Raw genomic sequence first — 15,487 nt, forward strand, 5'->3', positions numbered from 1 at the left:
GTTTTTCTCCATTATCATTTAGGTACAGTAGAAGATATTCATGATGAGAGAGGAGGATGGGACCCCCTTGTCTCTTTTACAGCTACACTCTTAGAAATATCGAGCCTATATCAACATGCATGATGACAAAAACCATTTTCAAGGTCATACTTACACTTGGAGTGGCAGGTAGCCTAGTGGTTAGAGTGTTGGACTAGTAACCGAAAGGTTGCAAGATCGAATCCCTGAGCCGACAAGGTAGAAATCTGTCATTCTGCCCCTGAACAAGGCAGTTAACCCACTGTTCCTAGGCCGTCATTGAAATTAAGAATTTGTTCATAACTGACTTGCCTAGTTAAATAAAGTTCAAATAAAAAACACACCAACAATGCAACATGCATCACAAAACACACTGTCCGCACTGCTTGTTTAAGTCAGCTAGCTAATGCATTTCTGCTCGTTTCCTTTGCCTTATTTCTTCTGCAGGAATACATTTTCAAACAATTAGAAAAGTCATCTGAAACGTCAGTGTTTCAACTAACAGTGTCTGCCATTAACCTTTTCCCCGTAGCCCTCTGAGCCATTGGGGAGAGGGAGGGAGAGAGAGGTGGACATAGAGAAGAGGGAAAAGGATAGATGGGGGAGACAAACAGGAACAACAACTGAACCTCAACAACTACAGTATTCTAGAGTAATCAAGCACACTAAACCTTTAATGCCTTGGGGACAGCAGGGACAGGGCATTGTACAGCATAATAATAATAATAATAAAACATATACTGTATGTCACGTCCTGACCATAGTAAATGTGATTTTCTTTGGTAGAGTAGGTCAGGGCGTGACAGGGGGTGTTTTGTGTTTTTCTATGTTTTGTATTTCTAGGTTTAAGTTCTAGGTTTCTATTTCTATGTTTTTTGGGGGGGATGATCTCCAATTGGAGGCAGCTGGTCCTCGTTGTCTCTAATTGGAGATCATACTTAAGTAGGGTTTTTTTTCACCTGTGTTTGTGGGCAGTTATTTTCTGTTTAGTCTCTGTACCTGACAGAACTGTGCGCTGTCGTTTTTTCTCTTTGTTATTTTGCTTCAGTATTTTGAGTTGGTCCCTTCTCTACGACAGCCGTTACACTGTATGTAGCTTTTAGGGCTGTAGCGGTTCACAAAACCCACGATTCAGTAGGTAATGTGGTTTTGAGGTCACATTTTGGTACAGCAGGAAAATGAAATGCAATTCACAATGTTCAGCATTCACGATGTTCATGACATTTTCTGTTGTGACCAGGTTGTTATGTTGGGCCTCTCAAGTTGCCATCCTGATTCTACGTTAATAACCATGTGGGAGATGCCAGTTGTGAAGTTGTAAATACAAGTTGGATACATTCATGTGATTTGAACTCGTTGAGAACCGTCAATTGGCTAACGCCCAAGAAGCTGTGTCAACCATAAACTATAAGTACAGCTATCATGATTGTAAACAAATTATAAAGTTCAAAAACCACATTCATAGATTGCTTTTTATACATAATTGCATTTAACTGCCAAAAATGCTGTTATAGAAACCATTTCCTTAGTAGGTGACGTCAGAGGTCACCATGTGGGAGAAGTGGGTGCTCAGGATGATAGACGAGTTTCCCACTAGTAATTACCAGTTTTAAGGCCGTTCAAGTGGATTTTTACCAGTCATATGTGGTAAATTCCCACTTCCCACTTGGTTTCGAATGCACCATGAGCGTGTCTGTAGCACAGTACATCTCCCACTCCGGGGTAATGGGATGGGCTGTCACTGTTAAGTAAGTGCAGGGTGCTTTGGCCAATTCATTGAAAACGTATGCTTTGGTTTGTGGGTACTACCTGTTTGCTGAAATGGGTGCAAGAGGGATGTTCGTAAAGTACTTTCACGAGTTGTTGAAACGCGCTATTCTCAACCACCGAGAATGGGCGCATATCCGCAGCTATAAACCAAAGACTGTAAAAAAATATATATAAACATAGCCTACCTATCGCTTTTGTAATTTCTTTGACCCTATCAGAATCAGCTGCCAAGGGCTGCTTGAATGCAGAGGGGATACAATGTTGTGGTGTTGTTTCTTTGCTTTTCCATCTTGCTCCGGTATACTGGGGTGATGTTGGAGTAAATGTGTCCACATATGAGGTGTTGGCAGCTGCATAGGATATTCTCATTGACTGTGGCAACATACTGTTAACGTTTTATCCACAACTCTCTATCCAACATCGTTGTAATCTAATGGGAAGCCAAATGTTCCCAAACTGAAGATTTAAAGGATGATGGAGAATCCTCCGATTCTGGTTTATCGTCCCCACCACTCACCAACGTTCAGACATAGTTCCCGGCTGCGCCTCACAAATAGTTTGAAATGCGCCAATTAACATGATACATTTGATTACAACTTGCGCATATGCTGTAGTTGTTTTAACAGAATAGCCTAAAAAACATCCGCTCAGATTTACTCAAGAGACATACAACGCAGCAAAGCCATAGCCTGTAGATAGGTACAGTTGAAGTTGGAAGTTTACATACACCTTAGCCAAATACATTTAAACTCAGTTTTTCACAATTACTGAAATTTAATCTTAGTAAAAAATTCCCTGTCTAGGTCGGTTAGGATCACCACTTTATTTTAAGAATGTGGAATGTCACAATAATAGTAGAAATAATTATTTATTTCAGCTTTTATTTCTTTCATCACTTTCCCAGTGGGTCAGAAGTTTACATACACTCAATTAGTATTTGGTAGCATTGCCTTTAAATTGTTTAACTTGGGTCAAACGTTTTGGGTAGCCTTCTACAAGCTTCCCACAATAAATTGGGTGAATTTTGTCCCATTCCTCCTGACAGTGCTGGTGTAACTGAGTCAGGTTTGTAGGCCTCCTTACTCGCACATGCTAGTTCAGCTCTGCTCACAAATTTTCTATAGGATTGAGGTCAGGGCTTTGTGATGGCCACTCCAATACCTTAACTTTGTTGTGCTTAAGCCATTTTGCCACAACTTTGGAAGTATGCTTGGGGTCATTGTCCATTTGGAAGACCCATTTGTGACCAAGCTTTAACTTCCTGACTGATGTCTTGAGATGTTGCTTCAATATATCCACATTATTTTCCTTCTCCTCATGATGCCATCTATTTTTCTCCAAAAAGTACGATCTTTGTCCCCATGTGCAGTTGCAAACCGTAATCTGGCTTTTTTATGGCGGTTTTGGAGCAGTGGCTTCTTCCTTGTTGAGCAGCCTTTCGGTTATGTCGATATAGGACTCGTTTTACTGTGGATATAGATACTTTTGTACCTGTTTCCTCCAGCATCTTCACAAGGTCCTTTGCTGTTGTTCTGGGATTGATTTGCACTTTTCGCCACAAAGTACGTTCATCTCTAGGAGACAGAACACGTCTCCTTCCTGAGCAGTATGACGGCTGCGTGGTCCCATGGTGTTTATACGTGCGTACTATTGTTTGTACAGATGAACGTGGTACCTTCAGGCGTTTGGAAATTGCTCCCGAGGATGAACCAGACTTGTGGAGGTCTACAATTTTTTTCCTGAGGTCTTGGCTGATTTCTTTTGATTTTCCCATGATGTCAAGCAAAGAGGCACTGAGTTTGAAGGTAGGCCTTGAAATACATCCACAGGTACACCTCCAATTGACTCAAATGATGTCAATTAGCCTATCAGAAGCTTCTAAAGCATGACATTTTCTGGCATTTTCCAAGCTGTTTAAAGGCACAGTCAACTTAGTGTATGTAAACTTCTGACCCACTGGAATTGTGATAGAGTGAATTATAAGTGAAATAATCTGTCTGTAAACAATTGTTGGAAAATGACTTGTGTCATGCACAAAGTAGATGTCCTAACCGACTTGCCAAAACTATAGGTTGTTAAGAAGAAATTTGTGGAGTGGTTGAAAAAAAGAGTTTTAACCTAAGTATATGTAAACTTCCAACTTCAACTGTACATATCATTTTCTAGGCTGACCTATTGTTGAGGCCCTTGAGTTTCTATGTATTTATTCGGGTTCAGTGCGGATCGAACCGTGATCCGTGTACCGATCAGTTCGATACGAATACGTGTACCGTTACACCCCTAGTAGCTACTGTACACAGACCAATCACGAGCCAAAAAGTAACTCCTGTACACGATGACATGATCTTTTGTGTCATGGGTTTATTATATCGGGAATTGAATAATAATATATACAAAGTGGGACTTACAGTGGGACTTAAAGGGGTTGTTCAGTCACATGATATACTGTAGCTGACACATTTGTCAGCTACAGTATATCATGTGACTGAACAACCCCTTTATGTGGTTTAATTACATATCTCAACTGGACAACATGTCAGTATTTTGAGGATGAGATCTTTACCGCATTTACGTGAAAATCATTTATTAAATATGCATCAAATATCTATACTGACATCAAACTGTCAAAACCACCAAGCCATCGATGACAGGAATCCTGTCCTCTAAACCAACTGAATAAGGTTAAAACTCATTGACAATGCTGAACCTGCACAGAAGCTGACTCATTCTACACAGGACAGGACCTGAGTCATGTTGCTTACTATCTTAGTTAAATGACAGCCCTTATTCCACTAACCTACAGTGCCTTCGGGAAAATATTCAGACCCCTTGACTTCTTCCACATTTTGTTACATTACAGCCTTATTCTAAAATTGATTCAATAGTTTTTTCCCCCTCATCAATCTACACACAATACCCCATAATGACGAAGCAAAACCAGGTTATTAGACATTTTTGCAAAGAAAATAAATGGAAATAGACATTTACATAAGTATTCATACCGTTTACTCAGTACTTTGTTGAAGCACCTTTGGCAGCGATTACAGCCTTGAGTCTTGGGTATAATGCTATAATCTTGGCACATCTGTATTTGGGGAGTTTCTCCTATTCTTCTCTGCAGATTCTGTCAAGCTCTGTCAGGTTGGATGGGGAGCGTTGCTGCACAGCTATTTTCAGGTCTCTTCAGAGATGTTCGATCGGGTTCAATTCCGGGCTCTGGCTGGTGCACTCAAGGACATTCAGAGACTTGTCCTGAAATCCCTCCTGCGTTGTCTTGGCTGTGTGCTTAGGGTCATCGTCCTGTTGGAAGGTGTAAGTTTGCCCAGTCTGAGGTCCTGAGAACCCTGGAGCAGGTTTTCATCAAGGATCTTTCTGTACTTTGCTTCGTTCATCCTTTCCTCAATCCTGACTAGTCTTCCAGTCCCTGCCACTGAAAAACATCCCCACAGCCTGATGCTGCCGCCACCATGCTTCACTGTAGAGATGGTACCAGGTTTCCTCCAGACTAGACACTTGGCATTCAGGCAAAATAGTTTAATCTTGGTTTCATCAGATCAGAGAATCTTGTTTCTCATGGTCTGAGAGTCTTTAGGTGCCTTTTTGGCAAACTCCAAGTGGGCGTTCATGTGCCTTTTACTGAGGAGTGGCTTCCGTCTGTCCACTCTACCATAAAGGCCTGATTGGTGGAGTGATGCGGGAATGGTTGTCCTTCTGGAAGGTTCTCCCATCTCCACAGAGGAACTTTGGAGCTCTGTCAGAGTGACCATCGGGTTCTTGGTCATCTTCCTGACCAAGGCCCTTCTCCCCTGATTGCTCAGTTTGGCCAGGCGGCCAGCTCTAGGAAGAGTCTTGGTGGTTCCAAACTTCTTCCATTTAAGAATGATGGAGGCCACTGTGTTCTTAGGGACCTTCCGTGCTGTAGAAATTTGTTGGTACCCTTCCCCAGATCTGTGCCTCCACACAATCCTGTCTCGGAGCTCTACGGACAATTCGTTCGACCTCATGGCCTGTTTTTTTCTCGGACATGCACTGTCAACGGTGCGACCTTATATAGACATCTGTGTTCCAAATCATGTCCAATCAATTGAATTTACCACAGGGATGATCAATGGAAACAGGATGCACCTAAGCTCAATTTAGAGTCTCACGGCTGCTAGAATCTTGACAAGAACCAAACAATGTGATCATATTATTCCAGTGTACTCCAGTACTCCACTGTACTCCAGTGCTAGCCTCTTTACACTGGTTTCCCGTTAAGGCTAGGGCTGATTTCCTTACTGTCCCTAGAATTTCGAAGCAAACAGCTGGAGGCAGGGCTTTCTCCTATAGAGCTCCATTTTTATGGAATGGTCTGCCTACCCATGTGAGAGACGCAGACTCGGTCTCAACCTTTAAGTCTTTATTGAAGACTCATCTCTTCAGTGGGTCCTATGATTGAGTGTAGTCTCGCCCAGGAGTGTGGAGGTGAACGGAAAGGCACTGGAGCAACGAACCGCCCTTGCCGTCTCTGCCTGGCCGGTTCCCCTCTCTCCACTGGGATTCTCTGCCTCAAACCCTATTACGGGGGCTGAGTCACTGGCACTCTTCCATGCTGTCCCTAGGAGGGGTGCGTCACTTGAGTGGGTTGGCGCCCCCCCCCTTGGGTTCGTGCAGTGGGGGAGGTCTTCGTGGGCTATACTCTGCCTTGTCTCAGGATAGTAAGTTGGTGGTTGGAGATATCCCTCTAGTGGTTTGGGGGCTGTGCTTTGGCAAAGTGGGCGGGGTTATATCCTGCCTGTTTGGCCCTGTCCGGGGGTATCGTCGGACGGGGCCACAGTGTCTCCCGACCCCTCCTGTCTCAGCCTCCAGTATTTATGCTGCAACATTTATGTGTCGGGGGGCTAGGGTCAGTCTGTTTTATCTGGAGTATTTCTCCTGCCTTATCCGGTGTCCTGTGGTAATTTAAGTATGCTCGCTCTAAATCTCTCTCTTTTTTCTCTGATTCTCTCTCTTTTTCTCTCTCTTGCTCTCTCTCGCTCTCTTTCTCTTTCTCTCTTTCTCTTGGAGGACCTGAGCCCTAGGACCATGCCCCAGGACAACCTGGCCTGATGACTCCTTGCTGTCCCCAGTCCACCTGGTCGTGCTGCTGCTCCAGTTCCAACTGTTCTGCCTGCGGCTCTGGAACCCTGACCTGTTCACTGGACATGCTACCTTGTCCCAGACCTGCTGTTTTAAACTCTCTAGAGACAGCAGGTGCGGTAGAGATACTCTGAATGATCTGCTATGAAAAGCCACTGACATTTACTCCTGAGGTGCTGACCTGTTGCACCCTCAACAACCACTGTGATTATTATTATCTGACCCTGCTGGTCATCTATGAACATTTGAACATCTTGGCCATGTTCTGTTATAATCTCCACCCGGCACAGCCAGAAGAGGACTGGCCACCCCTCATAGCCTGGTTCCTCTCTAGGTTTCTTCCTAGGTTCCGGCCTTTCTAGGGAGTTTTTCCAAGCCACTGTGCTTCTACACCTGCATTGCTTGCTGTTTGGGGTTTTAGGCTGGGTTTCTGTACAGCACTTTGTGACATCAGCTGATGTAAGAAGGGCTTTATAAATACATTTGATTGATTGACAGCAAAAGGTCTAAATACTTATGTAAATAAGGTATTTTAGTTTTTTTATACATTTGCGAAAAATTTCTAAAAACCTGTTTTTGTTCATTATGGGGTGTTGTGTGTAGATTGATGAAAGAAAAAAACGATTTAATTAATTTTAGAATAAGGCTGTAACGTAACGTAAAATGTGGAAAAAGTCAAGGGGTCTGAATACTTTCAGAAGGCACTGTATCTTTGATGTAAGGTGTTGAGAAAAGGCAAGGGCAAGAAGGGGTGTGTGTGTGTGTGTGTGTGTGTGTGTGTGTGTGTGTGTGTGTGTGGTGTGTGTGTGTGTGTGTGTGTGTGTGTGTGTGTGTGTGTGTGTGTGTGTGTGTGTGTGTGTGTGTGTGTGTGATGGAGAAGGGGATATGGAGGAGGTGTGTTTCTTACTTACTTTCTGAGCCTGGTAAAAGGGGTCCAAATCCTCCAGTGGTGTCGCCACCATTCCACTAGGGATGTCGCCATAGATGAAGGGCAGATTCCGCCCAGCCTCCAGGTCGCTGTTGGGCTTGGGTTTGTTGTCATCGTCGTCGTCACGGTGACTGCTGTCCTGCTTGGGCGGCGGTTTGTTCTTCTCCTCGTTGATCCGGAGCTCGATGTTAGCCAATGATTCCGCGGTAAAATACTTGAAGCTGTCAGGTCCTGGTGGTGCCATAAGGGGTGCAGCCATGTTTTCATCCTGCAGCTACTTGGTCGTCAAGTATTGTACCATCCACTGTAACCAGCTCTGGGGGGGCCAAAGAGGGAGAGTAGAGAGGAGGAGAAAGAAGAACAATTGAGCCAAGAGAGTAGTTGAGGCCCTTGAGTTTTTGATGTGTTTTTCTTGAAAATAAAAGGCATAAAATATTAAATGCTTTGAATAATTGTGTATATTTTTTGTAAATGTCATACATGAATTATCATAACAGCAAGATGTATCTGTATGAACTGGAAGTATTATCATTATTATTACTCAGTGTAACTCTTTTTATGCATGCACTATGGGCCCTGGTCAAAAGTAGTGCACTATATAAGGGATAGAGTGCCATTTTGGATGCAGATACAGTCTCCCTGTTTGTCTACAGTAAGGAAGAGCCTCAGAGCAAGAGAAGGTCTTTCTAGTTCTGTCACAGCAGAGCCGTCACAGAAATGGACCAGTACAGTCTAGTCTTGACAGAAGAAGAAAAGAACAGAGGGTGTGTCCCAAATGTGTCCCTATTACCTATAAAGTGCACTACTTTTGACCAGAGTTCTATGGGCCCTAGTCCAAAGTATTGCACTATGTAGGGAATAGGGTACCATTTGGTATGGGCCCCCAGACACTAACACTGAACGAGAGATACGGGTTTTAATGTGAGATCATCAAACTAAAAATACCAACGAAAACATCAAATAATGATGCTGCTATTTTTGAAACACATTACAGATGTAGAAAGACGGAACAAACATGAGTCAATGGCTTTCATCTATGATAGATATGACAAGTAGGTTTGATCATTGGTTGCATCTCAAATGGCACCCTAGTCACTATATAGTTTACATAGGCCTATGGACCCTGGTCAAAAGTTGTCCACTATACAGGAAGCAGGGTGCCATTTGTGAGGAAGCCATTAAGTGCTGTAGGTGACACCCTGTGTTTTATTAAAATATATTTTTATTAAAAGATAAGTATTTTGGGGGGAGAAACTACTCAATAGCATTTTACTCAGATTGATATATTATTTGTGCTCATTATCAATTGAAGATACTGATTGCATCATTTTAAAAGGTGTGGTTGATTCAGGCGTGTTGAAATCAGAGATGAGTCAACTTACTGAAAGAATGATGAATATTCAAAGGATATTATTATGATGATGACAGGATTTGGTGGGCAGCGTCTTGGAGGAGGAGCTTCATCCTGACTACCAACCCAGTATAAAACGCTAATATTGTCTACATATGGCAAGCATAGAATTAGAACGCTTGCCATTTCATTTTATGATGGCAAGTTTCTCACTGTCACAATCCATGCTAACCATGCTTGGCCCAATGTAGGAAACGCAATAATATTATGATAATAGTTTCGTAGTATAGTAGTAGTATAGAAATGTGTCATGTCATGAATCTCTGTGCCAATACAGGAAATAAGAGACCCATCTGGCAACAGACCCAGCAGACCACAACAGACTAATGGGATGTGTAACTAAGGAAACACCTTCCACTGTCCTGTATTTCCTGTTGATTCAGAGAATACACAGACACACTATAGTAGAACAGAATGTGTTTTACAACAGCAGCACAATGCATAGGCTATCATTCATAGGCTCCCCCTCGTAAAAGAGGTTTCTTACCTTTTGGGTCTTTCCCGGATTGATTAAAGGTAAAACAAATGTTACAACAATGCCTCATAAGTGCATTCATAGGTTCATGTTTCCTAGTTTGACAATATGGACACTTACTTGACCGAGCTAAAGATGCTACATGAGATGGCTACATGAGATGGCTACATGAGATGGCTACATGAGATACTACATGAGATGGCTACATGAGATGACTACATGAGATTCTACATGAGATTCTACATGAGATGGCTACATGAGATGGCTACATGAGATACTACATGAGATGGCTACATGAGATTCTACATGAGATTCTACATGAGATGGCTACATGAGATTCTACATGAGATGCTGCATGAGATGGCTACATGAGATTCTACATGAGATGCTGCATGAGATGCTACATGAGATGCTACATGAGATGGCTACATGAGATGCTACATGAGATGGCTACATGAGATTCTACATGAGATGCTACATGAGATGGCTACATGAGATTCTACATGAGATGCTACATGAGATGCTGCATGAGATGCTACATGAGATGCTACATGAGATGGCTACATGAGATGGCTACATGAGATGCTACATGAGATGGCTACATGAGATTCTACATGAGATGCTACATGAGATGGCTACATGAGATTCTACATGAGATGCTACATGAGATGGCTACATGAGATGGCTACATGAGATGCTACATGAGATGGCTACATGAGATGGCTACATGAGATGCTACATGAGATGGCTACATGAGATTCTACATGAGATGCTACATGAGATGGCTACATGAGATTCTACATGAGATGCTACATGAGATGGCTACATGAGATTCTACATGAGATGCTACATGAGATGCTACATGAGATTCTACATGAGATGGCTACATGAGATGCTACATGAGATGCTACATGAGATGGCTACATGAGAGGACTACATGAGATGCTACATGAGATGCTACATGAGATGCTACATGAGATACTACATGAGATGCTACATGAGATGGCTACATGAGATGGCTACATGAGATGCTACATGATCATGGGATGACATCATGCTTTTAGGGCTATATTGTATTCGTAGCTTTGCCTGCAGCCAAAATGTCACCCTACTTTTGACTAGTGCCCATAGGGTTCTTTTCAAAAGTAGTCCTGTGCCTATAGGAATCTGGTCAAAAATAGTTCAGTGTTATGGGAATCTGGTCAAAAGTAGTCCAGTGTTATAGGAATCTGGTCAAAAGTAGTCCTGTGCCTATAGGAATCTGGTCAAAAATAGTTCAATGTTATGGGAATCTGGTTAAAAGTAGTCCAGTGTTATAGGAATCTGGTCAAAAGTAGTCCAGTGCCTTTAGGAATCTGGTCAAAAGTAATCTAGTACCTTTAGGAATCTGGTCAAAAGTAGTCCAGTGCCTATAAGAATCTGGTCAAAAGTAGTCCAGTGTTATAGGAATCTGGTCAAAAGTAGTCCAGTGCCTTTAGGAATCTGGTCAAAAGTAGTCCAGTACTGATAGGAATTTGGTCAAAAGTAGTCCAGTACTTATAGGAATCTGGTCAAAAGTAGTGCAGAGAATAGGGTGCCATTTGGGACGCAACCTGTGACTCTTAAGAGAGAAGGATGAAGATACTAAGACAGCGGTCAGGGGGATGAATGAGCCAGCAGCAGCAGTCCCTCCCTTGCCTGAGAGCACACATTGAGAGCCTACACACACACACACACACACACGCACACGCACACACACACACACACACACACACAGAGAGAGCCAATGAAAGACAGTCAGAAGAGCAAAACTCTGGCACACTGTCACTACACAGTTTAATCCCACTAATAAAATACCGGAACTTTCACTTACACTGGCACTGTCTTACCTACGGGTTCCCAATACAGTATAACTATACCTTTGCTTTGAATTTCCTTAAGAAAGTATCAAAACAGCACCAATTCAGTTGCTGGTAGATCTATTTCCCACATCATACCTCACATAATAGGATACTGTACAGTACATGACATTAGTACAGAATCATGTTGGGGCATCACATCTGTCAAAAGACCATTTCAAAGCATCTCTAGGAGGGTACTTCTGTCCATATAGAAAAATCATGCTGTCCAGATTACAGGTATGTTAAACACATATCAGAACAAATCACACATTTTACAAATTGCACAGTCTATAGGCTACACATTCTGTATAGGTTTATATCTAACCTCTGAATCAGATCTCTCATCAGACCCAGAAGGTCGGAGGAGGATGAGGCCCAGGCCTACATCCAAAATGGGCCTATCATTCATCATTTAGAAACCTGTAAATATCGAAACTTCCTGCTAACATATTGCAATGAATAACGTTATATAAATCTCACTATTTCAAATGAAAGATTCAATTCAACAAACGACAAAATGTCAAGGCTTGTTCTCATGCTGAATGCTCGTCCACTGTAGAGCTTGTATAATTGTGTCGTTTGCATTGACACAATATAACTAACTACAGAGATTGACAACATAACTAACCTTACAGCTCATAAAACACTTAGAAAATGCTAAAATCTCATATTGCAGCCTAAAATCGGAGATAAGAGAAGGAAAGCTGCATTCCAATCCCTCATCTCACGCTTCTCACGGGCGCTGTCCATTTCAGCACCACAAGATCGAGCAAGGAAAGAGACCAGCGGCTGAAATATCAGGTTCCAAAATAGCCGTTTTAATGCGATATCAACTTCGTCGCTCTTTTTATTTTATTGCTTTACACTCAAAAAGGATATAGATAACAGGACAAACAAGACAACAAGATTTTGGGATGCATGCAGGCCATGAGCCTATAGACATAGGCTTACTAACAGGGATATGGGCTGCAGGTGTGGTACAATCCGATCGTTAAATATGTCACGTTGATAAAACAAACACTTAACTCATCAAGCAAGATCAAAAAGCACATGATGGTTGTTAAGGCTACAGCGTTTACTTACCGACGTAAATGTTACACACTGGCTGGTGTAAAATAAGGCTATGCATCAGCATAATGTGATAGCAACCATCCCTCATTCTATTCTTACTTGGACCCAATGGGACATACGAAATTAACCGTTTTTCAGTCATTTTGTTTCATCCAGTAGCGATGCACCAGCATGTTTTATGTAACCATTTCAGACAGAGAGCACCATGCAGCTATTCCCGTTAACGACCGTGTCTCACAGGTAAACCGGTGGCCAAATGTCCTTAGGTTAGGCTACCTAAAATGCCTTACATAATGACCACCCCGTTCCTTTTCCAAACATACCCTAGGCTACACATTCGGCGTCATGGTATGATGGCAATCTATATTCTGTAAAGAAGCAGGCAGGTCTCAGTGGGTTGCTGCACCACCTGCCATATTCCTGGTAGTCGATGGCCCTATCAATTTCAGCTTATACTATTGTTTACTATATTACAAACTCAATGACACCAATCTCCCTGGCAAAGACATACACACTAGGCCACTGTATCGTTGTTATCTAATCTCATTTTTCACAGGCGCAATAGGCGAGCTATTGCTGAATGGTGTGTTTGTTCTGATGTATAACCATTAATTTCGATCATTCTATCGTTGCCAATCGTATTACAAAGTCGATTTGTAGACTTTACATAATAAGGTATGATAAGCATCGTGCACAGATATTGTGATGCACACGTTTAGCAGCAGCCTACCCAAAAGTGCGGCCCATCGGAGCCAAGGAAACACTGCGAAATGCTGCAGTGGGTGGTTTCTATGTTATGCTCAGGTTTTTCCACGGAGCAAAAAAAGTCCCATATCGAACACATAGTCCTACCTTGTCGCCATCAACATCATAGACTCAGGAAAAAAAGATTGTTCTCCATCATTTTCTCCAATAATTCAGTGTTTCTAGGATATTCTGAGCATTTAACACGCTGCCTTGTCCTAAAATAGGCTCCTTGAAGGAAGGAGATACAGTATGTAGGCTACCACACCCGTAAAGCCATGTCGACCACCAGATCGATACCAGGGTATGTGTATGCAACGAAATTACAATGGTAATAAGATTCTTGCTTTGATTAAATTTTTTGGGATGAAGGGTGGATGAAAAAGAGGTGTGAAGGATAGCGGCACCATTTCAAAGGCTCTGGTACCAACCAACCCCCCCCCCCCCCCCCCCCCCATGTTAGAATAGGCTAGAATAGATGGATGATTTTAAAAAAAAATGCATGGTGGAGGAGAGAATTAGGCTATCACATTAGGCTACTGGTTCTCATCACCATACATTGGCCCATATTTGCTGCGTGTCATAACTATCACGAAAATAAATACACATTTAAGCACGAAATCCTTCATTTTCGTTTGATAATCATTCATTTCGATTTAAAAAAAAAAATCATTTCATCGTTTAGTTTTTTTAAGCAGTCAAAATCGGGGACATCGTCACCCCGTAATTTTTCCTATTTGTCTGAACAATATTATGGTTAGCTCTGTGAAGGAAATTAGCAATATATCGATTAAGCTTAAACATAACGGGAATCTGGTTTAGGCTCTGGCAGGCAGCCTATTCAAGCAACAAAAAAAATGCTGGTCAGAGAGCGGCTCTGCGACATTTTTATAAGGTTATTGACAGACTATAACCAACAGATTCGTCAAAACATGCAACCGTTTTAGAAAAAGCTAAGAATTCACCTACTGTATAAGCGTTACAAGGAACCCAGAAAGGCGTTGTTGGACTGCAGATGTCGAAAAGATTCGGGAGAAACTGCGGTTGTCGCCATATTGTTGCTGCTATCTTCCCTCTCAGTACTTGCAGCTACCCTGGCTGCATAATTGATGACTCTCAGCAGAAATGTAAGGGAGTGTCGCCAAGTGCCTTTCACGGAAGAAATCAGTGACCACCACCACCATTCATCTTCGCTTAAAAATAGGCCTATGATAAACTAGGTGAATTGTTATCTAACATTTGTTCAAATACCTCCACGAGATGTGAAATCGTTAAAAAAAAGACTAGCCTTATAAGACGTTCAGCATAGGCACAGCAACTGAATGAGCCAAGCCATATCAGCTGAATATGGTGTGGACCACTTTTTACAGTCTTGTAAGATTTCTGATGGATGATACGCGGCTTACTACTTACTGTACACGGTGGGCAAAGTAATGAGATGTTGGCATAGACCTACAGGAATGTTTTACTAAAATTATTACATGACAAACTTGAAATTGGGCCTAAAATTCGTTGCAAATAAGATATGCAAAATCAGAAATTATATTGTAGGCTATGGTAGGATAAACCTATAATATTGTTCAAGGGTATCAACATTATCCCCGTTGTTTTTTTTTTACAGGCCTAGTAGGTTATTGACTCAAGTGACCTCTCGCACAGTCTGCAGTACTAGTTAAATAGTGACCAAACGTGGTATTACGTTACAATGCCGACACCTCTACACTTTGAAATAGTAAATGAAGGAATCAATGAATGAACCCCCGATTGGATCCACCTGTCAGTTTTAGTCCATCTAGCCTACATTCCCTCACTCAAATAATGGACTTCAGGGCATTTGGAATCATTCTACGTGCCCTGTATATAAGTGTATTGTTGTCTGAAGTTTCAGCACAAGGAAGTACGTCGTAGACTTGTTCGCAACGGGTAGGCTAGGGTTTGCACTTGGAGCCCGCGCTAAATGATGCTTGAACGTGGCCTGAATATGGCTCACTCAAAGTTGCCAATACATTCCCGTGGCGATGACAGCGAACGCTGATTCTATTTAACTGACACACGGGAGATCTAACCCATTT

At 42.2% G+C, this 15,487-nt stretch overlaps 1 protein-coding gene across 1 annotated transcript in view; it reads right to left on the reverse strand.

Moving 5' to 3' along the window:
- Positions 1–14,592, reverse strand: part of LOC106567001 (sodium channel protein type 8 subunit alpha) — an 87,753-nt gene extending 73,161 nt beyond the window's left edge. The window contains exons 1-2 of the mRNA XM_014135758.3: positions 14,385–14,592; positions 7,818–8,150 (exon numbers count right to left, since the gene is read on the reverse strand). Coding sequence (XP_013991233.1) covers positions 7,818–8,093 — 276 coding nt within the window. The 5' untranslated portion in view covers positions 8,094–8,150; positions 14,385–14,592. The remainder of the gene's footprint in view (positions 1–7,817; positions 8,151–14,384) is intronic.
- Between the last annotated feature and the right edge of the window lie 895 nt (positions 14,593–15,487).

This window comes from Salmo salar, chromosome 13 (genome assembly GCF_965601325.2).
Source record: "Salmo salar chromosome 13, fSalSal1, whole genome shotgun sequence".
In the NCBI taxonomy this organism is placed as follows: domain Eukaryota; kingdom Metazoa; phylum Chordata; class Actinopteri; order Salmoniformes; family Salmonidae; genus Salmo; species Salmo salar.